The sequence below is a fragment of the Bos taurus genome, chromosome 15, assembly GCF_002263795.3.
Source record: "Bos taurus isolate L1 Dominette 01449 registration number 42190680 breed Hereford chromosome 15, ARS-UCD2.0, whole genome shotgun sequence".
In the NCBI taxonomy this organism is placed as follows: Eukaryota; Metazoa; Chordata; class Mammalia; order Artiodactyla; family Bovidae; genus Bos; species Bos taurus.
This window is the reverse complement of record NC_037342.1, coordinates 45,145,780-45,172,081: the sequence shown is the minus strand read 5'-3', so window position 1 is coordinate 45,172,081 and position 26,302 is coordinate 45,145,780. Positions and strand designations below refer to the sequence as shown.

At 46.1% G+C, this 26,302-nt stretch overlaps 1 protein-coding gene across 14 annotated transcripts in view; it reads left to right on the top strand.

Moving 5' to 3' along the window:
* The window catches only part of PPFIBP2 (PPFIA binding protein 2), a 166,731-nt gene that overhangs the window by 45,234 nt on the left and 95,195 nt on the right, over positions 1-26,302 (top strand). For 11 of the 14 annotated variants that reach the window (XM_024975813.2, XM_024975822.2, XM_024975820.2 and 8 more), the window contains exon 3: positions 10,217-10,431. In XM_024975813.2, the coding sequence (XP_024831581.1) occupies positions 10,217-10,431 (215 nt within the window). Of the gene's footprint in view, positions 1-10,216; positions 10,432-24,146; positions 24,271-24,606; positions 24,708-26,302 lie in introns of those variants that run through there. The other 3 variants (XM_024975821.2, XM_024975830.2, XM_024975831.2) reach the window with 2 other exon arrangements.

Here is a 26,302-nt window from a genome sequence, read left to right as displayed (position 1 = left end):
TTGGAGTTTCAGCTTCAGCATCAGTCCTTCCAACGAGTATTCAGGACTAGTTTCCTTTAAGATTGACTGGTTGGATCTCCTTGCAGTCCAAGGGACTCTCAAGAGTCTTCTCCAACACCAAGTTCAAAAGCATCAATTCTTTAGCACTCAGCCTTCTTTATAGTCCAACTCTCACATCCATACATGACTACTGGAAAAACCATAGCTTTGACTAGATTGACCTTTGTTGGTAAAGTAATGTCTTTGCTTTTTAATATGCTATCTAGGTGAGTCATAGCTTTTCTTCCAAGGAGCAAGTGTCTTTTAATTTCATGGCTGCAGTCACCATCTGCAGTGATTTTGGAGCCCCCCCCCCCCCCAAAAAAAGTCTGTCACTGTTTGCCTTGTCATGTCATGCATGTCATGTCATTGCATTTGTCTGTCACTTATTTGCCATGAAGTGATGGGACCGGATGCCATGATCCTAGGTTTCTGAATGTTGAGTTTTAAGCCAACTTTTTCACTCTCCTCTTTCACTTTCATCAAGAGGCCCCTTAGTTCCTCTTCACTTTCTGCCTTAAGGGTGGTGTCATCTGCATATCTGAGGTTATTGATATTTCTCCCATCAATCTTGATTCCAGCTTGTGCTTCATCCAGCCCGGCATTTCACATGATGTACTCTGCATAGAAGTTAAATAAGCAGAGTGGCAGTATACAGCCTTGACGTATTCCCTTCCCCATTTGGAACCAGTCTGTTGTTCCATGTCCTGTTCTAACTGTTGCTTCTTGACCTGCATACAGATTTCTCAGAAGGCAGGTCAGGTGGTCTGGTATTCCCATCTCTTGAAGAATTTTCCACAGTTTGCTGTGATCCACACAGTCAAAGGCCTTGGTGTAGTCAATAAAGCAAAAGTAGATGTTGTTTTTTTTTTGAGTTCTCTTGCTTTTTCGATAATCCAGCGGATGTTGGCAATTTGATCTCTTGTTACTCTGCCTTTTCTAAATCCAACTTGAACATTTGGAAGTTCATGGTTCACATACTATTGAAGCCTGGCTTGGAGAATTTTGAACATTACTTTGCTAGTGTGTGAGATGAGTGCAATTGTGCTGTAGTTTGAACATTCTTTGGCATTGCCTTTCTTTGGGATTGGAGTGAAAACTGACCTTTTCCAATTCTGTGGCCACTGCTGAGTTTTCCAGATTTGCTGGCATATTGAGTACAGCACTTTCACAGCATCATCTTTTAGGATTTTAAATATTTGAGCTGGAATTCTCTCACCTTCACTAGCTTTGTTCATATTAATATTTCCTAAGGCCCACTGTGGAAAATTCTGAAAGAGATGGGAATACCAGACCACCTGACCTGCATTTTGAGAAACCTATTTGCAGGACAGGAAGCAACAGTTAGAACTGGACATGGAACAACAGACTGGTTCCAAATAGGAGGAAAAGGAGTACGTCAAGGCTGTATACTGTCACCCTGCTATTTAACTTCTATTCAGAGTACATCATGAGAAATGTTGGGCTGGAAGAAGCACAAGCTGGAATCAAGATTGCCGGGAGAAATATCAATAACCTCAGATATGCAGATGACACCACCCTTATGGCAGAAAGTGAAGAGGAACTCAAAAGCCTCTTGATGGGGAAATAGTGTCAGACTTTATTTTTGGGGGCTCCAAAATCACTGCAGATGGTGACTGCAGCCATGAAATTAAAAGACGCTTACTCCTTGGAAGGAAGGTTATGACCAACCTAGATACCATATTGAAAAGCAGAGACATTACTTTGCCAACAAAGGTCCATCTAGTCAAGGCTATGGTTTTTCCAGTGGTCATGTATGGATGTGAGAGTTGGACTGTGAAGAAAGCTGAGCACCGAAAAATTGATGCTTTTGAACTGTGGTATTGGAGAAGACTCTTGAGAGTTCCTTGGACTGCAAGGAGATGCAACCAGTCCATTCTGAAGGAGATCAGCCCTGGGATTTCTTTGGAAGGAATGATGCTCAAGCTGAAACTCCAGTACTTTGGCCACCTCATGCGAAGAGTTGACTCATTGGAAAAGACTCTGATGCTGGGAGGGATTGGGGGCAGGAGGAAAAGGGGATGACAGAGGATGAGATGGCTGGATGGCATCACTGACTCGATGGACATGAGTCTGAGTGAACTCTGGGAGTTGGTGATGGACAGGGAGGCCTGGTGTGCTGCGATTCATGGGGTCGCAAAGAGTCGGACACGACTGAGTGACTGAACTGAACTGAACTGAAGGATCACAGTCTTGTCATGGCAAAGGGGCTTGGGTAACTGAATGAAGCTATGAGCATGCTTACAGCCACCCAAGACAGATGGGTCATAGTGAAGAGTTCTGACAAAACATGGTCCACTGGAGGAGGGAACGGCAACTAATCCCAGTGTTCTTGCCTAGAGAATCCCATGGACAGTATGAAAAGGCAAAAAGATATGACACCAGGAGATGAATCCCCTAGATTGGTAGGTGTCCAGTGTATTCCCTTGTGGCTCAGATGGTAAAGAATTCACCTGCAAAGCAGGAGACCCAGGTTCAATACTTGAGTCAGGAGGATTGCCTGGAGTAGGGAATGGGTACCCACTCCAGTATTCTTGCCTGGAGAATTTCATGGACAGAGGAGCCTGGTGAGCTATAGTCCATGGGGTTGCAAAGAGTAAACACTGGGGAAGATCGGAGGGCAATTACTAATAGCTCCAGAAAGAATGAAACCACTGGGCCAAAGTGGAAAAGATGCTCAGCTGTGTGTGTCGCTTCATTCAGTTACCCAAGCCCGTTTGCCATGACAAGACTGTGATCCTTCAGTTCAGTTCAGTTCAGTCACTCAATCATGTCCGACTCTTTGTGACCCCATGAATCGCAGCACACCAGGCCTCCCTGTCCATCACCAACTCCCGGAGTTCACTCAGACTCATGTCCATCGAGTCAGTGATGCCATCCAGCCATCTCATCCTCTGTCGTCCCCTTCTCCTCCTGCCCCCAATCCCTCCCAGCATCAGAGTCTTTTCCAATGAGTCAACTCTTCGCATGAGGTGGCCAAAGTACTGGAGTTTCAGCTTGAGCATCATTCCTTCCAAAGAAATCCCAGGGCTGATCTCCTTCAGAATGGACTGGTTGCATCTCCTTGCAGTCCAAGGGACTCTCAAGAGTCTTCTCCAACACCACAGTTCAAAAGCATTAATTCTTCGGTGCTCAGCTTTCTTCACAGTCCAACTCTCACATCCATACATGACTACTGGAAAAACCATAGCCTTGACTAGATGGACCTTTGTTGGCAAAGTAATGTCTCTGCTTTTCAATATGCTATCTAGGTTGGTCATAACTTTCCTTCCAAGGAGTAAGCGTCTTTTAATTTCATGGCTGCAGTCACCATCTGCAGTGATTTTGGAGCCCCCAAAAATAAGTCTGACACTGTGTCCACTGTTTCCCCATCTATTTTCCATGAAGTGATGGGACCAGATGCCATGATCTTCGTTTTCTGAATGTTGAGTTTTAAGCCAACTTGTTCACTCTCCTCTTTCACCTTCATCAAGAGGCTTTTGAGTTCCTCTTCACTTTCTGCCATAAGGGTGGTGTCGTCTGCATATCTGAGGTTATTGATATTTCTCCCAGCAATCTTGATTCCAGCTTGTGCTTCTTCCAGCCCAGCGTTTCTCATGATTTACTCTGCATAGAAGTTAAATAAGCAGGATGACAATATACAGCCTGGACGTCCTCCTTTTCCTATTTGGAACCAGTCTGTTGTTCCATGTCCAGTTCTAACTGTTGCTTCCTGACCTGCATACACGTTTCTCAAAAGGCAGATCAGGTGGTCTGGTATTCCCATCTGTTTCAGAATTTTCCACAGTTTATTGTGATCCACACAGTCAAAGGCTTTGGCATAGTCAATAAAGCAGAAAATAGATGTTTTTCTGGAACTCTCTTGCTTTTTCCATGATCCAGTGGATGTTGGCAATTTGGTCTCTGGTTCCTCTGCCTTTTCTAAAACCAGCTTGAACATCTGGAAGTTCACGGTTCACATATTGCTGAAGCCTGGCTTGGAGAATTTTGAGCATTACTTTACTAGCATGTGAGATGAGTGCAATTGTGCGGTAGTTTGAGCATTCTTTGGCATAGCCTTTCTTTGGGATTGGAATGAAAACTGACCTTTTCCAGTCCTGTGGCCACTGCTGAGTTTTCCGAATTTGCTGTCATATTGAGTGCAGCATTTTCACAGCCTCATCTTTCAGGATTTGAAAGAGCTCAACTGGAATTCCATCACCTCTACTAGCTTTGTTTGTAGTGATGCTTTTAAGGCCCACTTGACTTCACATTCCAGGATATCTGGCTCTGGGTGAGTGATCACACCTTCGTGATTATCTGGGTCATGAAGATCTTTTTTGTACAGTTCTTCTGTGTATTCTTGCCACATCTTCTTAATATCTTCTGCTTCTGTTAGGTCCATACCATTTCTGTCCTTTATCGAGCCCATCTTTGCATGAAATGTTCCCTGGGTATCTCTAATTTTCTTGAAGAGATCTCTTAGTCTTTCCCATTCTGTTGTTTTCCTCTATTTCTTTGCATTGATCGCTAAGGAAGGCTTTCTTATCTCTTCTTGCTATTCTTTGGAACTCTGCATTCAGATGCTTATATCCTTCCTTTTCTCCTTTGCTTTTCGTTTCTCTTCTTTTCACAGCTATTTGTAGGGTAGTATATAGATAGGTAAGTGCTTACTTCTCCATTTTATGTTTTTGTTTCTTTTTAACTTTTTTTTTTTTAACTTGGTTTTGGTTTTGCCTTGCTGGCCTCTGTTGTATTGATCAAGTTGTTTTTATATCTCTGTTAGAAAGTCAAACATCTATTTCTGTATTTTTAATGCTCATCCTTACATTTTTAGCACAAATCCTTACCACAAAGGTGAAATACAAATATCTTTATAGAATAATTGTCTTCCTCTTCAGTAGTACGTGAGTCTTAGAATGCTTTAATTCCCATCAGTGCCCCGTCTTCCATAGTTTTGTATTCTGGTATCATCTTTATTTATAGTCCCCCAAGTATTGTGCTATTTATTATTATTCATTGAACATTTATTTTTTATCAGATATCATAATGCATTATTTGACCTAATCTTTATGAAAATTGTGAAAGATAAACAGTGTTGCTATCCCTTTTTTATAGACAGAAAATTGAGGCATAGATTAACTGGAAAGCATAATTAGGAAAAAATACTAAATCCATTGGATCTCAAAATCCAAGTTTTTTTCATCATCCCATATTTCATAAACTAGTCTTAGCTCTCAAAGAAAAATGTTGAAATAAAGACCTTAGGTCTAAGTAGTTGTTAGAGAATGTACAGGACATGTGGTCCAGTGGTCTCCATTCTGGGTCTTCAGTGGAGGTGTCTGGTGCCCGAGGGGCTGCAGATCTGTGTCTTGAGGGTGAAGCTGCAGCTTCTCTCTATTTCAAAGGCTCTGCCTAAGTAACGGCTATCTATAAATACTCCTGTCATATACATTTTGCCATACTGTATACCACTGAAGAGCATCAAGAAGAAATGGAAAATAGTTCTGGAGGCCGAAAAATCTGAGATCAAGGTGCCAGCAGGGTTGATTTCTGGTAAGACCTCTCTAACTGCTTGTGGACTGTTTTTTTCTCACTGTGTTCTCACATGGTCTTTCTTCTGCTTGTCTTGGAAGAGAGACAGGGGGCGGCTGCAGCTGGCCCTGGGGAAACAGACCCTGGGTTCAACCACTCTTCAGAGCTGCCCCTCTCCCCTGCCATGTGTGTTTTTTAAACTGACAGTGTTTATTTTGTTTAGTGAACAGTTTAAACAACTTCTCTGACAGAGTTGATTCTTCTATCCCCCTCCTTTTTAGTTGGTGCAGTTTTTCCTGCTTCATGAAGTAGATCTTTTAAAATCCCTTCAGAAATACTCTGCCAGTAATAAATTGCATGCATCATTTATGTGAAAAATGTCCTTATTTTATTCTTAAATCTTGAGTGGTAGTTTATCTTGTACAGATTATAGGTTGGTAGCTACCTGAAGATATTTTGTGGTCATCAGGACTTACTGCTGATGAGAAGTCTTTGACAGTCTAATTGTAGAATATCTTTTATCTCTGGTTGCTTTTAAATTTCTTTTATCTTTGTTCTTCAGTTTCACTGTGTTGTTGCTAGGATTTGTTTAATGTATCCCTTTGGGGACTCAATGTGTGTCTTTAAACTGAGAAGACTGAAGGTTTGTTTTTTTTTTTTTTGGCTGTTCTGGGTCTTGCTTGCAGCGAGGGCTTTTCTCTAGTTATGTTGCACGTTGCACGGGCTTCTCATTGTGGTGGCCTCATGTTGCAGACCACAGGCTCTAGGGCGCTTCAGTAATTGCAGCATGTGGGCTCAGTAGTTGTGGCTCCCAGGCTCTAGAGCACAGGCTCAGTTTTTGTGGCTTAGCTGCTCTGCAGCATGTGGGGTCTTCTTGGATCAGGGATGGAACATGTATGTGTCTCCCGCTTTCGCAGGCACATTCACTATCACTGAGCCACCAGGGAAGCCCGAATGAAGATTTTATTGGTGATAAATCCATAACCATTTTCTCTTTCGCCTCTGCTTCAATAGCTTCTTCCACCTTCCATTCCAGTAATTCTCTTATCTGTTGTTTAACCTATGCACTTCATTTTCTAACCTGAGTAACTGTATTCTTTGTGTTTTGGTTTCCAGTTGGTTCTTTTTCAAAATTTTCTGTTCTTTTCTCATGCTTTCTTGTCCTTTCATTAACGTTTCTACATCTTTTTTACTTCCTTTTAGGTAAAACATATGTCCAAATATATTCCCAAATAGACAAGTACTCATAATATTGATTTAGTCACATGTGTATTTACAGGCACTAATTTGCAAAAAATTACGAATTTTTTGTCTCACCAGTACATTTTAAATAATACTTTTATTCAAGCATTTTACCTTTATCCGAACATACTATTTCTGTCATTATAAGAGCTAGTTTCTGAATAAAAGTATAGCATCCCAGAGCAGTTGAGGAGCATTTGGTGATGTCGATAAAATGTGGAGGTGGGGCCTGAGAGTCTGCATTTGCACCACACTCCCAGGTAGTCCTGGAGCTACCAACGTGCATCACGCTTTAGATGTGCAGAGTTTGAGAGTCCATATTTTTACTTTTAAGTGTTGTAAACACAGCACTTTGAAAATTCACATACAAGGCTGTCATCAATTATTTCATCTCATGTTGAAGAACCCCATTTGTATGATAAAAATCATTTTTAAAAAGTTTACCTTGTTTGTATGTACGTATTTCTGAATTGTGTAACATACATCATGTAAATGAAGACAGGCTAAGTCGTCATGCTGCAGTAACAAACAGTCCCACAATATCAGTTGCCTTGAAACAGCTTAGACCACAAGTTCCCCCACTGCCCCGGGTCTGCTTAGGGCTCTGGTCTGTGTCATCATCTCTTTGGAACATGGGTAGATTCAGTTCCCACCATTGCCAGAGGCCGGAGCAAGTGAAAGAGATAAAAGGAATTGTGTTCTTGTTCCTAATGACCTTCTTCTAGAAGTGACAATGTCACTTTTCATGTTTATTGGTCAGAGGAAGTCACGTGGCTGTGAGTAGCTTCAAGGGGCAGAAGTGTTGTCCCAGTGTGAGCTGAAGTGGAGGAGATCCAAAACATTTCTGAATAATCCTAGTAACTGCTACACATACTTAGTTGCTTTTGAACATGACCATTGAAAGGCTTTCGATAAAATCCTATACTTGCATTTTGGGTTGTTTCATCTCCCCCTAACAATTACTGAATCTGTATTAAATTTTGGTTTTAATGTGCTTCAGATAAAAATTCTCAGGAGTGTCCTTCCTAAACATCAAAACTTGGCATTGATTAATTTGATGTGCTAGTCAATGGTTTCCACTTAAACTGCACACTGGCATCACCTGGGTAGCTTTTTGTTGTCCCAGATCAGCCTCAGACCAATCAAACTAGAACCCTGGAGGTGGGACTCTGGCATCTGTAGAGGATTTCAGTATGTATATAAAACTGAAGCCCTTTGTGTTAATCTATCTTCTCCAAAGAATGCTTTATTGTTCAAGATAAAGTAATTGAGAGATTGCCCCCAAAGAGAAACTCTATTAGGGCTTGAACAGGAGGTGAGTTGCTGTTTTCTGAGAGGCACTTTAGGGATCAACATCTTGCCTTCTGTTATTGTCACTTTTGTTTTGTTAAACCAGGTATGGGGGTATGCATTTTCTTATTTGTTGCGTCTGATAGTCCTGTTTTTGTGTGTTTGCCTCTGTGATTGTAGTTTTTCCGTAGCCGTCAGTTGGCTGTAGAGAATGTGTGTGGCATGTGGAATTGAGTCTTCTGGGTAATTGTTACCTTTGCTAGTGCTAGGCCTAAGAAGTTTCACCATTTTGGACCATTTTCTGAGCCTATGTATTGATGTAAATTGTAAAGAAATAGAAATTAAAGTCTTTTATGTATGTACACATTACATGCAAAAATGGACACAGATACACGTGCACTCATACACCTTTACACACACGTAAAATATTTGAAAAGTAAGAAAAAATCCCAAGGCTTTAGGGGCAGGGAGTGGCCCACAGAATGGAAGGGACTTGTCCAAGGCCTCACTGATAGAAAATGAATGAAAATCTCAGTCTTCCCACATACTTCTGGCCTGACTTATCCTACATTTGTAAGTGTGTGTGTGTGTGTGTGTGTATGTGTGTGTGTGTTGGAGTGTATTCAGGATGGAGAGGCATGACTTAGCATTTGTTTAGAGATTGGGGGTCTTGCTCTACTTCTGTCCATTTTCTCTCCTGAAGGTTTTGACTGTGACCTTTCCTAGGCAACTCTTAATTGGATTTGTAGAAGCCAGAAACTGGTGAGCACACATCAGAGTGGGGGTAACGGGGCCGTCTCCTAGCTCCCCAGAGCCACGGACTTGTTTGTGGATTGTGATCCACAATTCCCTCTAACCTGCACTTTCAGAAAGCAAACCAGCAATCTAAAAGTAATTGTTTCCTTCTGTGTGGATTTCTCATTCCAAAGACTGCCATGGCAAGTAGGAAGTTGGCTTTGGAGAGAGTAGAGGAACCTGGAATTAGACGACAGGCCTGCAGTGTAACCGTGGGTATGGTGGCTCTACGGCCCACATTTTCCAGCAAGAGTCCTGATTTCAAGGATTTTATTCTGTTGGCTTTATAAACAATTCAAATGCCCTGGAAATTCCACCATGAGCCATATTTTCTAAAATGTTTCTTAACTGATGAAAGAAGCACAGAAATCCTTTGTTAGACTCTGTTGCCCCAGTTTTGGTTTAGAAAATATATCACCATCTATGCAAAGAAGGCTTTTTTCCCCTTCTTTTTTAATGGTGGGGTTTAGAAAGGCAAACACAGTCCTATTTGGGACATACCAATTTAGAAAAAGCTGACCCAGTATCCCAGATCTCTGTGGAAATCAGGCATTCTTCCTCTTAGCTATTCATCCAAGCATATGTACAGACATTCAGCCAGTTCCCCTCACAGTCTACTGGGCAGGGGGCACGATAACTGTGTCAGCCACTGATGACAGGGGCTCTGCCCTCAGAGACGTCACTGTCCATGAAGGGAGATGAAATAAGGATACACACAGAGTTAAATACGAGTCAAAGGTGTGAATGTATCAGAGGACGTAGAATCGCCCAACGGGGAAGATCTAGAAAGATTTTGATTTACTCATTCTCACCAGATCCCACGCAGCATGACTTCCTCTGCATCCTGTTGATCAGAGCAAGTCACTAGACCAGCCCGGAGTGAGGATCCACCTTGGGGTGAGGGGGTGGAATGCGCACACAAGGATGCGTGGCTCTCTGTGCATACAGTTTACCACTTTAAATTCAAAGAAGACACATTTATTCATCTCACAGCTGGGGACTGGCATCTCACTGTTTCAGCACACAAGTACTTAGTCGCAGGTAAGTTCTGGCTGTGCCCTCCCACTTGTCTGAGCATGTGAGCTTCCTCCAGCCAGTCACAATGGGTACAGTCATCTCTCTCTCATGCCCAACCCAGGATGAAAGATGATTTCTGCAAAGTTCACTTTGTGAGTGATTCTGCGAGATGGAAGTGGTCATCTAGTCTTCTGATCCATCCATCTCCCTTTCCCTTTCACTAACTTTGCTCTTTACCAGTTCCTTGCCCATGGCATCCACAATTCTCACCCGGATTCCCACCTCTCTCTTGTTCCAGGAACTAAAACAGGGGCAGATATTAGTGATGGTACCTGTGAGCCCGGACCGACTTCCCCAGGCTCCTACATGAACCCCTTCCCAGTGCTCCATCTCGTCGAGGACTTGAGGCTGGCCTTGGAGATGCTGGAGCATCCTCAGGAGAGGGCAGCCCTCCTGAGCCAGATCCCGGGCCCCACAGCTGCCTACATAAAGGAATGGTTCAAGGAGAGCTCGGTGAGTAGGCCCATGGCCTGGGTAGGGGAGCACAGTCACGGAGCCCGTGGAATGCCATCAGGTTTATCTGGGGTGTCCTAGCTCCTCCTCTTCAGGAGTCCGTTGATAGTCACATCTGCATGCCTTCCTCTGAACACTGATGAATTCTTTATCATGTTCATGATATGTGTTGTTCAATATTTTCGTTACATGGGCTGTCAACCTAGGGTTCTGTAACATGCCAATACCAGTGTGGTAGGGAGAATAATGATCTTCTGAAGATGCTTACATCCTGATTGCCAGAACCTGTGAATAAGTTTCCATACGTGGTGGAAGGGAAGGAATCAGGTGGAATTAAGGTTGCTAATCAGCTGAATTTAAAGTGGGAAGAGTGGCCTGAGTTATCCAGGTGGGCCCAGTGTGATCACTGGCGTCCTTGTAAAAGGAAGGCGAGGCAGAAGAGTCAGTGTTGAAGTAATGGAATGGGCGAAGGACTCACCCCCCACCCCCCCGACCGCTGCTGTCTTTGAAGGTGGAAGGACCAAGAACCAGGGAACACAGGCAGCCACCAGGAGCTGGAAAACTGGCCTCTCCTCCAGAAAGGAAAACAGTCTTACCCACACCTTGATTTTAGCCCAATAAGAACCATTTCAGACTTCTGACCTCCATAACTGTAGGATAATGAATTTGTGTCATTGCAAGTCACTGAGTTTGTGGTAATTAGTTACAGCAGCAACCAAGATTGCCCACAGAGGAAGGTGAAGGCTCCTGGGTGGGTCTTGGGTGGGCCTGTACAGTTCTGGTTTGCAGACCAGCTTCTCATCCCAACCCCCCATGAAGATGGTTCTTGGTGGTCCTCTCAGACTGATAATAGAAGCCCCAACCTGCTTCTCCACGGGCTCTTTTTATTTGTTTATTTGCTTCTTTATTTTTGGCTGTGTTGGGTCCGTTGCTGCATGTGAGCTTTCTCTAGTTGTGGTGGGCGCTAGGGCTACTCTGTAGTTGTGTATGTGGGCTTCTCATTGCAGTGGCTTCTCTTGTGGAGCACGGGCTCCAGAGGATGTGGGATCAATAGTTTTGTCTCGAAGGTTCCAGAGAGAGGGCTCAGTAGTTGTGGCTCATGGGCTTAGTTGCCCTGCAGCACGTGGGATCTTCCCAGACCAGGGCTCAAACCCATGCACTGGACTACTGGGGAAGCCCTCCACGTACTCTCTTAACTAGGTTGGAAGTTGCCGGGGAATGGCTTAGGTAGGTTAGTCCTCTTTTTCCCCAGCTAGAAGATCCCCTTAGCCTCCCTAGAGAGGCATGCTCTGGCTATTTCTGTGTTTGCTTTATGATGCTGGTCCTGGCTTCTGCCCTGCCATATCTGACCATCTTCTGCTCACCTCTTTGTGTGGCTGCGACTCTCTAGCTCACTTTATTCCTGGCATCAGCATCTATCCCTCCTTGCAATTCTGCTAGTACTGACTCAGGCTGCAGTGTTTACAGAAAATTTTATGAAGCCTCTAGAAAATGATATAGGTTCATAATTCATCAGCCTGAAATCCTTGGGTCTAGATGCATTTTGGAACTCCAAGCTTATTAAACTTTAAAAGGTGAGACGGTGCACATGTATAATATGTACCATTTCTAGCCAGTGCAGGGCAGGAAACACTGAACAGTTTTCCAGCAACACTTGTGAATATCTGCATGAAGCAGGATAAAGACAGACTATCAATACATAATTTTCAGTGACTATGTATATTTACCTTGTACAGATAGGCCTGAATTTATGTAACCATTCCTCTAATATTGAATTGAGATATTTTTTAATCTTTCACTAGTAACGTGGCATTGCTGTAGAGACTTTGTCTAGAAATATTTATCTCTAAATATTTTCTTCAGATGGACTCGTGAAAGTAGAATAATAGTTAAAGCAGGCTTAACAGATAAAATGCAGAATGTTCCGTTAAGTTGGAATTTTAGATAATATTTTTTAATAAGTGTGTTTCATGCAGTTTGCTAAGTCTGGCAAACTCTGATCAAAGGTATTAATATCTTTAAGCCTTGTGACACATTTTTTCCAAACCGCTTTTCAGGAAGATTTTGCCCATTTATATTTTCTTTGGCAGGGCTTGAGGTACATCCTGATCAACAACAAGCACTAAGATTGAAAAAACAGCTAATTTCATAGGAAAGAGAGTTTCATTTTATTTTTCCATTTCTTTGTTTAGTAGAAAGGCTGAATTTTTAAATAAACTTATTTATTCTTCTGTATGGTTTCCAAACTTTTGATCTTATACCCCAATATGAAAAACAAATTCATTCTCCAAATACACATATTCATATATGGAGAATTGTCCTCATATATTAAGTTATAAAACATAGTCCCAGATAGATCCTTTTTAAAAGACCAGTTAAGAAAATAGTTTTAATATTTTCTTCACATACATAACCCAGCGATTATTTTGAGTCTCTTGGCTGTGCCTGCTATAGTCTGATCTGTTAGCATCTGTATTCTTGCCTCCCTGACCCCATTTGGGTTTTAGTGCTTTTCTTATATTTAATGACTTTTCACTAGCTCTTTGCTTTGTGGTGTTCCTTTTCCTCTCTTTTGTTTTTAAATGTTGTTTTTGGTGGTTTTTTTTTTTTTTTTTAAATTATAAAAGAATTGTAATTTTATCAGTCTTTCCTATTTGAGCTTCTTTTCTTTCTACAAAGGCCCTACCTGACCTCAGATCAAATAATATTCACCTGGATAGTCTCTCCAGTAGGTTTATAGTTTGATTTGTATTCATCTGCAGTCTTTTTAGTGTGTGGTATGAAATAAGGATCTAACTTTTATAATTTACCAAAAGAGATTCTTAAAAACTATTTTGGATCTAAAAGTAGTCATGGTGGTGGTTGGTTTTGCAAGATCCATCCCAGAAAACAGCTTGCGTTCAAGATTTGCAGATCTGTTTTGGTGGCTTTTTATAACCGTTGGGGAAATGCTTGCCTTGGGATAGATGTTTCTAAAAGTTGTTGCATTCATAAATCTTTTGGAGTAATTATGGCCGTCAGCAACCTATGAGTGGTGTACTTTGAGGGGGGCGGGGTCAAAAGTTCATATAAACATTCCAAGATACCAGGGCTGGTTGTTAAGGTTTTGATTCTGGACAGAGACCACCTGTGTGTATTTTCATTTTCCCAGATTTAAAGTCATTTTACAATCTGGTGCACACACAGTTCATAGCAGGTCTTATCTGTATGGAAATAGAATTCAAGGCAGTGAACAAACGCACAGCTCCTCTTCAGATTAATTTTAGATTGCCTTAGGTTGGTACTTCTATTTATTTATTTTTGGCTGCGCTGGGTCTTTGTTGCTGTGTGTAGGCTCTTCCTATTTATGGTGAGGGGCTACTCTCTAGTTGCCACGCGTGGTCTTCTCATCGCGGTGGCTTCTCTTCGTGCAGCCTGGGCTCAGCAGTTGTGGTGCACGGGCTTAGCTGCCCCGTGGCATACGGAATCTTCCCAGACCAGGGATCAAACCCTTGTCGCCTGCATTGGTGGGCAGATTCTTAACCACTGGACCACCAGGGAAGTCTAGATTGGTACTTTTAATTAGAAGGTATTGCTGCTCAAATTGTAGTTTATGGACCAGCAGCTTTGGCATCCCCTGATAGCTTGTCTTAAAGAAAAAAAAACGTTAGACTTTGCCTCTCCCCTCTCCAATCCACTGAACCATTTCCAGGTGATTCATATTCACTTTAAAGTTTGTAAAGCACTGCCTTAAACCACAGAGACTCAGGCTAATTATTACCCTCCCCCCCCAAAAAAGACACACAAAAACACATGTGACTCAGAATTGGAACTAATAAGATAGCTTGAAGCCAGGCTTGTGCCTTCTCATTTCTCATTCATGGTATCTGTGCATCCCTTGGATGTTTGCACTGTTCTCCTTCGTCATAAACCTCAGTTGTCATAATCTGGCCTAGCATGACCCAGCCCTTCCTCATGACATCTGTCAGTGGGGATTCTTTCTCAATAAAATACGAACAGTAAGGAGGTTTATATGTCACTAACATTATATGTTATGTTACTAACATATAACTAATATATATGTAACTAACATATAACTAATAATACATGTATTAGTTATATGTAACTAATATATGTCCAGGGGATGGATGGTCCCAGAGTTAAATCAGTGGCTCTGGGATGACCTCAAAGACACTGACTTTTCTTATCTTTCTCCCTCCCCATGCTCAAGGGTTGGTTTTTCCTCAGATATGTCCCCTAACACAGGGGTCCCCAACCTCCAGGCTGGAGACCAGTACTTCCTGTCAGATCAGCAGTGGCATTAGGTTAGAAATAAAGGCAATGGCACCCCACTCCAGTACTCTTGCCTGGAAAATCCCATGGATGGAGGAGCCTGGTGGGCTGCCATCCATGGGGTTGCTAAGAGTCAGACACGACTGAGCGACTTGGCAGCAGCAGCAGCAAAGGGCACATAAAGGTAATGAGCTTGAATCATTCTGAAACCATTCACCCCACCCCCACCCATGGAAAAATTGTCTTCCATGAAATTGGTCCGTGGTGCTGAAAAGGTTGGGGTACTGCTGCCCTAAGAAGTAGGGCAAGTTGCAAGAAGGCTACTTGCATCTCTGGGCAGCCTCCCTTCACACAGATAGATGTGTCCAGAGGTAGAACATGTCCTCCTCTTATAAACTGGGGAGGAAAACCTCTATCTGAAACCTCCCAGCAGCTTCCCATATGGTCCCAGTGGTCAGGATCTGTTCGCATGTGCGTACCCTAGCTGCAAGGGAGGCTGGCACTCTCATCACAGCGGAGGGGAACCCCTGTCAGGGAGCAACCAAGAAGTAGGGGAAACGAATGGCCCTTAGGAAGAGAGCTCATGGTGACTGCCACACTTCCTTTAGGTTTGATGTTAGTTTTCTTGTTCATTGACAAGTTCATGTTTTCTATATATGTGTGTTAACCTCCGAAGGAGAGAATCTCATTGACCTAATTCTCAATTTTTGCACTAAGTCCTCCAAGTATAAGAAGAAATGTTAAATGCAAAAGAAATAGAAATTAAAGACATTTTCACTTACACTCAGATATGGACTAGCTGCCTTTGGGTCAGGTGTCCACCCAAGGGCCAATAATTAGCTGTGGTGAGAGGGGAGAGGATCATGTGGTAGGAATTGCAGTCTTCTGTTCATTAGTAGCTGCAATGGGGATCTTCAGGCTCAGATGATGGCGACTGTAGTGCACAGAAACAGGGGCTGCTGGAGGGGCCATGGTGGGTATAGGGGAGTGGTTGGTGGTTACAGCAAACAGCAGACTCGTCCTGGGCCTCTGCCCTTACATCTTAAGTGGAGAGGGAGCTCTGGTCCTAGTACACTGTGGTCAGAAAGACTGTGTGTGGGCAGCTGTGTTTCTTTACAGTGGGGCTGGTTCCTCCTCTGCTGGGTGCTGGCAGGGGTGGGCACAGTGGCCATCAGCAAGGATCCTTGGCCTGGAAATAGTTATAAATAGGCCAGACTTGTGGTAAAAATACAAGTGGAACAGAACTGCCCAGGATTCAGGGGTAACTGGATTGTGAGCATATTTCCAGAGCTTTGGGCCTAAAATAGGATCCTCCCTTTCTGGGCAGCCAATAGAATGAGGAAGAGTAGGCTTTAGGTCTGGAAGGGTGTGTGGGGGGGCTCTCTATGCTGGAGACCCTCTGGGGCTTCAGTGATAAAAGGAAAAAAGGGCCTGGATTCCCTTGTTCTAGGATCAGTGCGTGCTCAGTCGTGTCTGACTTTTTGTGACACGTGGATTCCTCTGTCCATGGAATTCTCCAGGCAAGAATACTGGAGTGGGTTGCCATTTCCTCCTCCAGAGGATCTTGCTGACCCAGGGATTGAACCTGTGTCTCTTGCATCTCCTGCACTGGCAGGTGGATTCTTGACCACTGAGCCACCTGGGAAAGGAACAGTACTGTTACCCAACCAGATCTGTTTGTCTGACACACAACAAGTCAAACACTGAGGTACCATAGTTTACAGCTAAGGAAGAGTTTATTCTCAAGATAGCTGAGAAGACAGGAGACTGTGTCTCAGATCTACCTCACTAAAGGTGAGGGAGTTGGAGTATTTATGGGATAAGCAGGGTGGTCTTAGGGGAGAGGTGACTGTGAGGAAATCGCGTTCTGTGCAGGTGCGTCTGGGTTCATGTTTCCACATATTGGAGCTGGAGACCCTTAGCATCGTCGGAGGGTGGAGTTTTCCAATCCCCTGACGTCAAAAGGCCATTCAGACATCTGCACAGACTCAGCTTTAGGCTGGTGCTAACCAGCCCCTGCCCAGCTCATGCTGGTCAGGTAATGATTCCAAGTAATTGGAAAACAGCTGGGCTGCGTGAAGCTGGAAAGATACGCTGTTAAAGGGAGGAAAATGGAAGGAAAGAAAGAAACCAAGTGAGCTTAATCAATGAGGGCAGTTTATAAGCAAGAGAGTTTTAACAAGCTACTCCCTTATCTGTTGTTCTATAAGACAAATTCAAGAATTTCTATTATTAGCTTCTGTAAACTCTGTGGGGCACAGTTTCAGTATCTGTGTCTGAACTCTGGGCTTATCCTCAAAGTTGGTGGCACACCATGGAGCTTTGGACAGGGCTTTTGTACAGGAAAGTTTCCTGAAGTCCAAGGCAAGCAGGCTTCATGGAGCCTGGCCTGCAGAGTAGCATCAGTGAGGCCACCCTTTGACAGTATAAGATTGAGCCCCTCTTTCATTGCTGGCAGACCAGGCCAAGCTCAGGGTCAGGACTTTCAGGAGATGAAGCTGAGGCCCATGCCAGAAGGCTGCAGCATCTCTGCTGTGATGGGAATGGAGCTGAGTTCCAAAAGGGGGCCACCTCTTTCCCCTCCATGCAGGTAAGCTTGTGGTGACCTGGGGGTAAAGCCCTCAGGGAGAGTGGAGCCCGTAAGGGGCTGTAAACAGCCAACTAGTAAGAAGCCAACCAGTAAGACCCTGGTGCTATGAAAGATTGAAGGCAGGAGGAGAAGGGGGCGACAGAGGATGAAATGCTTGGATAGCATTACCAACCTAATGTCCGTGAGTTTGAGCAAACTCTGGGAGTTGGTGATGGACAGGGGAGCCTGTGTGCTGCAGTCCATGGGGTTGCAAAGAGTCAGACATGACTGAGTGACTGAACTGAGTGAGAAAGGGAGGGGTGATTAGACCCAGTGAGCCTGGTTCCTGGGAGATGCCCAAGCGATACCAGAGCCAGCAGAGTCTCCAGATGGAGTGTCTCTGGGGGCTTCTCTAATAGCCAGGTACATGCATTCTTCATCCACAAGGCACCAGACTGTCCCATTGTTTAATCACTTCAGATGTGGGTCCATGGGGTATTTGGTGAAGACCTGAGGTTTCAGGGGCTAAAGTCTGAGGAAAGACAAGTAAACCCAGAAGCAGCAGAGGGGAGGGCGAGTAAGGGGAGAGCTTGGCAGAGACCCTCCAGAGGGACTGTATTCTGTGCTACTTTCTGGAAGCGGGGTTCACGGAACAGGCCTGGCCTCCTGGGGGAACCCAGACTCTCCTTGGCCAGGCTGCAGGTGTCCTGCTCGGCGTGTTCAGGCAGATGGAAGAGAATGGACCAGGTGAGGCAGTGTCGGAGGGAGGGATGAGCCAAAAGGCCAGCTCTGTGCCACCCTCATGTGGACGTGGGTGAACCTCATTTCCCTCCTCTGGGACTCAGTTTCCCTACTGGAAATAACAGCTGGTTTGACAATCCCTCTGTAGGATCTGGCCACGCATTCCAGTCCTGCAGTTAAAGGGCTTTAGAGCAGCCCCCTGGTAGCCATCAGTCCCTGCCTTCCTCAGTCTGGACTTTTGTTAAAAATATATTTATTTATTTAGCCGTGCTGGGTCTTAGTTTCGGCATGCAGGATCTAGTTCCCTGACCAGGGATTGAACCCTGGGCCCCCTGCATTGGGACTGTGGATTCTTAGCCCCTGGACCACCAGAGAAGTCCCTCAGTCTGGACCTTTAAGTTTGGAAAGTAGAGACAGGTTAGGGAACCTCTCCTGATATAGCTGCTCCATGTCAGGGCTCAGCCGAGGCCATCATCTCTGGAGCGGTGAAATGGGATGCCCTGACCAGGGAGCCTCCTCTGAGCCTGCCTGGCAGGTCCGGGGAAGTGAACCCCATCTTGGGTCTCACCTCTGTCAGTCTGTATATCAGATATTCATGTGCCCTCAGTTACCTTCTTAATCAGACTCTCCAGAAACAAGGAAATAGACCAGGCCCAGGAGGGCACATGGCCACCCCCCGCCCCCCATCCGCTCAGCCACCTTGTCACAGATGGCGGCTCCTCAGACAAAGCCCCTGCGTTCCTGCCAGAGTCAGCCTGCAGTCTTTCATTCTGACCAGAGGAGCAAATCTGTTCACCATATTGAAAAGCCAGAGTTTAGGAAGAAAAAAAAAAAAAAAGCACGGGGAGAAGCTGTTTTATGAATTATAAGCCGTCAGCTTGCCCTGCAATTCTCTGTGTCTCTGTCCTCCACCTAGGGCCTGGAGTAAGAGATGGATGGGGTATTTGTGTGGCAAACACGTTCATTTTGAAAAGTTACAGGCAGGAGTTATATAGGAAAACGTTGGCTTTCTGGATGTTAGAAAAGGGGAAATTTGGTGATTATTTTTCATTAAAAAAAAAAGTGAAGGTTTTTGTGAGTCAGTTTCCAGTGTGTGTCCCTCTGTAGGTGTGAACTTGAGAGCTCAGACTTGTAGGTACTTTCTCTCCTGTGCTTCTCTCTCCGGATGGACTCACGCTGGGCCGGCGTGCTGGTTGGAGGAGGGCCTTTGTCTCTGTGCAGTACTGGAAAACGCCACTAGATGGGAGTCAGGGACAAATGCTGGAAAGTCTGAAGCTCAAGGAACCCGCTTTTGTGAGAAAATAGCTGCCTGCTTCCCCTCACCCTCCGCCAGCCACGTAGAAAGAGGACATAAGCTCCTCTCATTAATGAAGTTGCTGGACAGTGTACCTGAGTCAGCTGGCAAAAACGATTCTTTTCCTTGGAAGCCAGTGGACAAAGGGTAGGCCTGGGATGCCTCCACTGCTTGAGCCCACCCTCCTTCTCCTTGGGGGAGGAGACCATAGGGATGACTGCTGGTCCTAGGAGCACAGACCTGACCTTCCATCATCAAAGCTAAGAAGCTCTCTCCAGACACCTTTAATCCCAGCGCCTTTTACTGGCACACTATTGCTTAGGATGGCTCTCCATTTCCTGACCTGTGTTTTTCAGGCCCTGTCCTAGAGAGGTTTCCTATACCTTAGGGATTTTGAAAGTATTTTTTTTTTCCTGGCATAACGCTCCAGACTGGGGGCCTTCAGCCATTGCAAACTTAGCAGTTTTAATTTTCCTGAATTTGCGGGGGGTTTTTGTTTTTTTTTTGTTTGTTTGTTTTTTTGCCTCTTCCAAGTAATTGTACCTTACTAAAATTCTGGAGATCTGGATTCTTTCAGACCTGACTTGAGACTAGTTCAGTCCCTAAGAACCAATGTTTATAAATGAGCAAGAATGTGCAAACACTGGTGGAAGAGCAAATAAATCCTTCCCCACTCAATTTCCTGCTCGAGGCCCAGGGGACATGGTGGGCGATGTTGCCGGGTCAGCATGACCTGAGGTCTGAGCATGTAGACACCCGCCCACCCTCTGCCTGCAAAGAGGGCATGCCAGAGCCACAGCGCCAGGCGTCCTGCCCTTTCAGGCAGGTAGGAAGGCTCAGGAGGAGTCGTACTTAAGGCAAACTGCTCAGTAGCCTGTGCTCCAAGGAACTTCTGAAAATAGTTTCCTTTTACTCCTCAAATCGGAGAAGGCAATGGCACCCCACTCCAGTACTCTTGCCTGGAAAATCCCATGGATGGAGGAGCCTGGTAGGCTGCAGTCCATGGGGTCGCTAAGAGTCGGGCACGACTGAGTGACACGCTTTCACTTTTCACTTTCATGCATTGGAGAAGGAAATGGCAACCCACTCCAGTGTTCTTGCCTGGAGAATCCTAGGGACAGAGGAACCTAGTGGGCTGCGGTCTATGGGGTTGCAGTCGGACACGACTGAAGCGGCTTAGCAGCAGCAGCAGCACTCCTCAAATATGGTCATTAATACTGGCAGGATGAGCATCACTGGGGAGACTGTTAGTGATGCCCAGTCTTGGGCCCGATTCCCAACCTGCTGGGCCTGAATCTGCATTTTTACAAGAGTACCCTCTGTCCCTGGAGATTCATTATAGAGAGAGAGACATCATCCTCACCTGGGGGTCAGCAATCTAGGGTCTGTATTTGGCCTGCTGCCTATCTGTTATTCCCTGAAAACCAAGCATAATTTTTTGTGATTTCCAGTGATTGATGAGAAATCATAAGAAGACTAATTTGTGATGTGAAAATGATGTAAAATTTAAATCTTACTGTTCACACACACACAAAAAATGTCACTGGAACACAGCCACCCTCACTGGCTTCCACGTTAGCTGTGGCTGCTTTTGTGCTGTAAATGAGAGAGTCGACTGTAACAAACCATATGGCCCGCAAAGCCTGAAATGTTTGCCATCTGGCCCTCTACAGGCAGAGTGTGCCACCCCTTCTGTTACCCGTTTTGGAGACAGATCTTCATGCCTGGACACTGTGGGTACCTGGGCTATGGGGCCAGGATGCTGTTGCACAAGCAGGACCTTGCAGCCCAAGGACCGGGGTCTTCAGGCCATCCCTTCCTCTCCCCAGAGGTAGGCTTATGGTGCAGTGTGCCTGCTGAAGGACATAAGCCTGTATCTGACGTATCAGGGTGTCCTGGCACCTATCAACATGGCCCAGAGACCAAGGCTCAGCCCTGAGCTGGAGCTCAGGATGCAGGCCAGAGGTCAGCTGACTAGCTCATGCCCCTTCTCTGTCCACAGTTGTGCCTGATTCCTGGCTGCCAGCAGGAGGAGCAAATCTCAGAGCTCCATCCACAGTCATTCCCGCGTACATGGGATTCCAGCCAGATAAGCAGCCCTCCTGAGGTCTCCCCACTGGACCCTGGGATGAATTCACTGATGGCTCCGGCCTCGTAGGTGTGTTTTTACTCCCACAAATGATCAGGTGCCTGCTCTTTGCCCTCAGCTGGCTGCCTCATGTTCCAGACAGTAATGAGTTGTCTCACTGACCTTGAGTTGCTTTTGGGAAGGCTCTGAGGGCTATAGGGTCACTGTAATGAATCTTACTGGTGTATCCTGTATGGCTCCTGAAGACTTCTCTCTTTAGTGATGGATCCAGGGAGTCCCTGAGGCTCTGCCTCACAGGGCAGTACCGTAGAAGTGGGACCACCCCCACCATGCTTAATAAGGGCAGCCTAATCCTTTCCAAGTAACTACTTAGATGGGATAAAACCCAGGCTTTCAATCTTTGGGGAGTCATGGATCATTTTGATGATCTGATGAAAACTATTTCAGAGAAATAGTGATTTATACATACTCATAGTGCTTTGTATACATTTTATGGACGTAGTCAAGAGCCTGTCTGATCCCCCAAAGCCCCTCTGTGATTCACTGTGAGGAGCCCCTGGCTGGGTGGCCTTCTGAGTGAGGGGGCGCAGCTATGGGTTTGATCCTATGCCTTTAGCGTGCTATTTGTGGATTGAGTTAATTACAATATAAAATTTAGGGTTTCAAAGGAAAACAAAAAAGGACTGAGGTAAGAATTACTACTTGAGGGTACCATAAAAATATGTCAAGAATTTAGCTGCAATTTATCTGGATTTCCTCCCTCTTCCTCTCCGCCCTCCTCTCCTCTCTCTTCCCCTCCTGCCTCCTGTCTGTCTCTTCTCCTCCCGTTCCCTCCTCCCCTCCTTCACTCCCCTTCTCTATGTCCCCTCCCATTCCACGCTTCCCCTCCCTCCCCTTCCCTTCCTCCTCCCCTCCCTCTTCTCTTTCCCCCTTCTCCCCCTTTCTTGCCCCCCAACCTCCAATTCATCACACATGAATTGAGCTAATAGATGAAGCTGACCCTATCTCTCCTTTCTGAGTCAAGCATCTTTACCTCTGGGAAACTCATTCCCTCCAAGTAATTTCAGGCTTATCTTGCCAGTTTCACCATTTGAGCCTTATTCTTTCATTCAGAGATCATTGAAGTTGTTACTGTGTGCTAAGAATTGTGCTAGGTGTAGAAACGAGAGCTGTGAATCAGAGCTCAGACACATGTCCTCCTGTCTGAAGTGGGAACAGGTGTGGTTGAGTACCTGAGTGATGTGGGGAGGGGCATGGGTACCAGGGAGCCAGCCCACGTGCAGTGGAAGGCAGCTACATTGCTGCCCAGTCCCCTTTTCTCCTCTCACACTGGAACCTTCCAAAGGATACCAGTCTTTCTCCAAGGGTGTACAGGCCTTTCCCCATACAGACCCTCAAGTTGACTTTGCTTCTTCCTCCACAGCACCCCAGAAATACCTTTATTATGTGCCACGTGGAAATTCTTCGTTTGCCCAGAGCAGGAAGTTGGTTTCAGTTGCTTTGGATACTGGGCAAATATGTATTGACCAAAATGAAGACTTTTCCAGGTTTTTAGACAGGAGAAAAAAAAAAAGGTCTAGCTACCCCTGCAAAGTTAGGGATCTGGACTAGCACATCCTGCCCTAGTCCAGGTCAGGGGACCTCGGCGAGTCGGGCCTGCACTGCACTCTGGAACTGGGCCAGAGGCCAGAATAAGGCTATAGAGCTCAGGGCATGGGCAGCTGAGCCTGCTTTTTCTTCCTGGCCTCTGATCTGGGTGTGTCTCCAGGAATCTACTCCTCCCCCTCGGGCCAGCTGCTGGCCAGAGCCCTCCTCCTGCCGCCTCTGTGCTCTCTGTGGACGGGGCCAGCCTGTGGGGGACTGTGCGTGTTTGCTGCTTTGTCCTCAGGCCCTGCTTCTGGGTTGTGGACAGCGAAGATACCATGATAAGTGGCATGCCTTCTCTTCAGGCTGGGAGCTCCAGGAAACTCCCTGCTGACCCCCAAGGTGCGCCGGGAAGGCCCACACAGTCACAAGATGTGTGTCTGCAAGTCATTTATGGCAGCGGAGCTCAGAGCCCTTGCATGTAACCACAGTTCCCCTTGCACCCACATCAAAGACCGCTTTCATAACCAGTCAGAGCCAACGGCCACACGTTGCGGGCTGGGCAAGGGAGAAAATCTGTTTTAAAGAGAGCTCTCAAAGGAGGTGGGAATGTGAAGAGGAGGGGGTCAACATGTGGGGAGTGCTGGGGAGACCACCCTGGAAAGCCAGCATGGGACCTGCCAGTAGGAAGGCAGGCCCAGCTCCCCGTTTCTTCAGGCTGCTGCCTTCCCAGAGCTCCTACCCAGAGCGCTCCCTAGACCTCACGGACACACATCTGGGGTGGGGACCAACAGCGAGGCATGCCTGGGACTCGCTCTTTCCCACCTGTCCCTGTGCAGAATGCGGCCTCAGGGAGCCCTGGAGCGACGGCTGGCAGCAGAGCTCTCCAAGGCGGCAACACCGGATGGTGCCGCCAGCGCCCAGGATGGCAAACCCCCAGCCGGGCCAAGAAGCCGAACTGGAGCTGGTTCTGAATCTGTTCATTTTTGGAAACAATCAGCTTCCCTCAGGGCACAGCCCGACGCCGGCCTGGAAGAGAAGGGGTAGGCGTGGGCTGCTGGGTGGGGGTCAGGCTGTGTGTGGGAACCAGCAGTCCTCCAAGAGCTGCACTTATTTTTAGTCCTCTCCCCAGTCCCAGATAAACCAAGAGCAGCTGGGAGCCTGTGGGTAAATGCAGAATGGAGCAGAGACAGGAAACCGGGGTCTCTCCCTAATGAGTTCCAGCCACTCCAGAAGGGGGAAGCCAGACGAGGAATTTTCTTCAGGACTGTTTCCCTCTGGCAGCCTCTGGTATTATCACCAAAAAGAATGTTCCTGTGCGTGTGTGTGCGTGTGCGTGTGTGTGTGTGTGTGTTTACAACTCTTGTCCAAGTCTGTCTTTCTCCCCCACCTTTTGCTAGGTTCCCTCACTCTGCAGGCTCTGCGTCCCAGAGCTGGTGCCTGTGTGCGTCTGTGGGGGCGGATACGGGAGCAGCGCGGTCTGGTCTGAGCTGCTGTGTCTCTGAAACCTCTCAGGGCAAGGCTGAAGGACGCAGGCCAGGGACGTGGGGAAATCTGAACAGGGCTTGACGTTCCTGAGGGGGAGGGGGCAGAGACAAGAAAGAGGAGCGAATTTGGTATCCAGCCAGAAATAGGGCTTTTTCAACCAAGGAATCTAACTGCTGACATGGGTGCCCAGCATGGATGGGGACATTGATGTTTACAAGCATTTCACGTGGCTGAAGCGGGTAAGTGACTGACTGCTTTGTGTGGGTCTCCGTCGAGATGAGTGAGGAGAGAGACTGTGTGTGTGTGTGTGTGTGTGTGTGTGTGTGTGTATTGAGGGAGGAGGTATTTGTCCAGCGAAGCCCTGTTGCCGCCAAGTTCTCCATGAGAATCTAATTATAGATACTAGGGGAGAAAACAGTCAGCTGTCTTTGTTTCTCCTCTGACATTCTAGTGAATGAGCCTCTGTGCAGAAAGGCAACAATGAAGTGAGAAAAGTTCCTTATTTTTGACTCTGGCACTTGAACAGTTGGAGGGTCCAAACACCGTGGTCAGAAAAAGGCATCTGCCGCTTTTTGGTGTGAGGACTCGGAGAGGAAGCCGCTGCCTTTCAACCGCACAGGGTTCACAAGATACCGGGCTTCTCTCCTGCTCGGAAGTTATCCGGCGTGGAGATTAGTCAGCTGTCAGCCGAAAGAGCTGCCGCGTTTCCGGGGGAGGCCCTCAGGAGTTCTGCATGTTTTCCAGAGGCCAAGGGTTTGGGTTTCAAGTTGCTCCTGTCGACTCTTTAGGGGTGAGCATGAGTGTGTGGGGTGAGTGACAGTGGGCGAATGTTGGGGGCTGGAGTTGCATCCACGTTCACAGAAGCCATGCTCTTGCTTTTTTTTGTCACCATCTCTGAACTGGCAATGGCAGCCCACTCCAGTATCCTTGCCTGGAGACCACATGGACAGAGGAGCCTGATGTCGGCTACAGTCCATAGGGCCGCAAAAGTGTCGGGCACAACTTAGCAACTAAACAACAACTGAACTGGCAAAGATGGGTATCCATTAATTTTCACATGGAGGCAGGATGTTTCCAGAAGCAGGAAGGGCAAAAGCAGCTGACAGATAAGAGATCTGACACTGTAGAACAGGAGGGACACGAAGTGCCCGGCTTGGAAGGTCCCTGACCTCCACACTCCAACACTAGGCCTGCTGGCTTTTGTGGGCATCCTCTGCACCTCTCACTCAGCAAATACTTACCCAGTTCTGGGTACTGGGTGTCCAATCGTAAGCAAAAAAGTAGAACCAGTCTCTGCTCTTGTGGATTTTCCATACAGTGCTTGGGAGAAGGCAGTTAAACAGTCCCCAGGAAATAAGCTTGAAATTTACAAGTTGATAGAAACGGCCAAGAAGAGGAACTGTTAAGTGGCCATCCCAAAGGACTATTACTGATTGAGAAAGAGTGATCAGGATCCTCTTTGTGGAAGTAACACTTCATTGAAAAGTGAAGGGAGAAGTAGGAGTGAGTCTGGTGAAAAATGCGGTAAAGAACACATGTCTGAACTCAGTGATGGAGGGGAGACGTGGGCGGGTCCCGGAGCACACAGCACAGGGAGGACAGTGGGCAGGGTTGTGGGGGACAGGGTTTGTATAATGGGATACTTGCTGCTTGGAAGTGGCATGAGATATGTTGAGGGATATAATTTGTATTTTAAGAAAATTACTCTAGCTATGATGTGGTGTATGGTAAGCTGTGCTGCGAAAAGCAAGGCAAATGAACCAAATTAGCTCAAGGGTTTGTTGGGATCAACTAGTACAAACCCCTCATTTAAAAAAGTCCAAGAGGCTAAGAA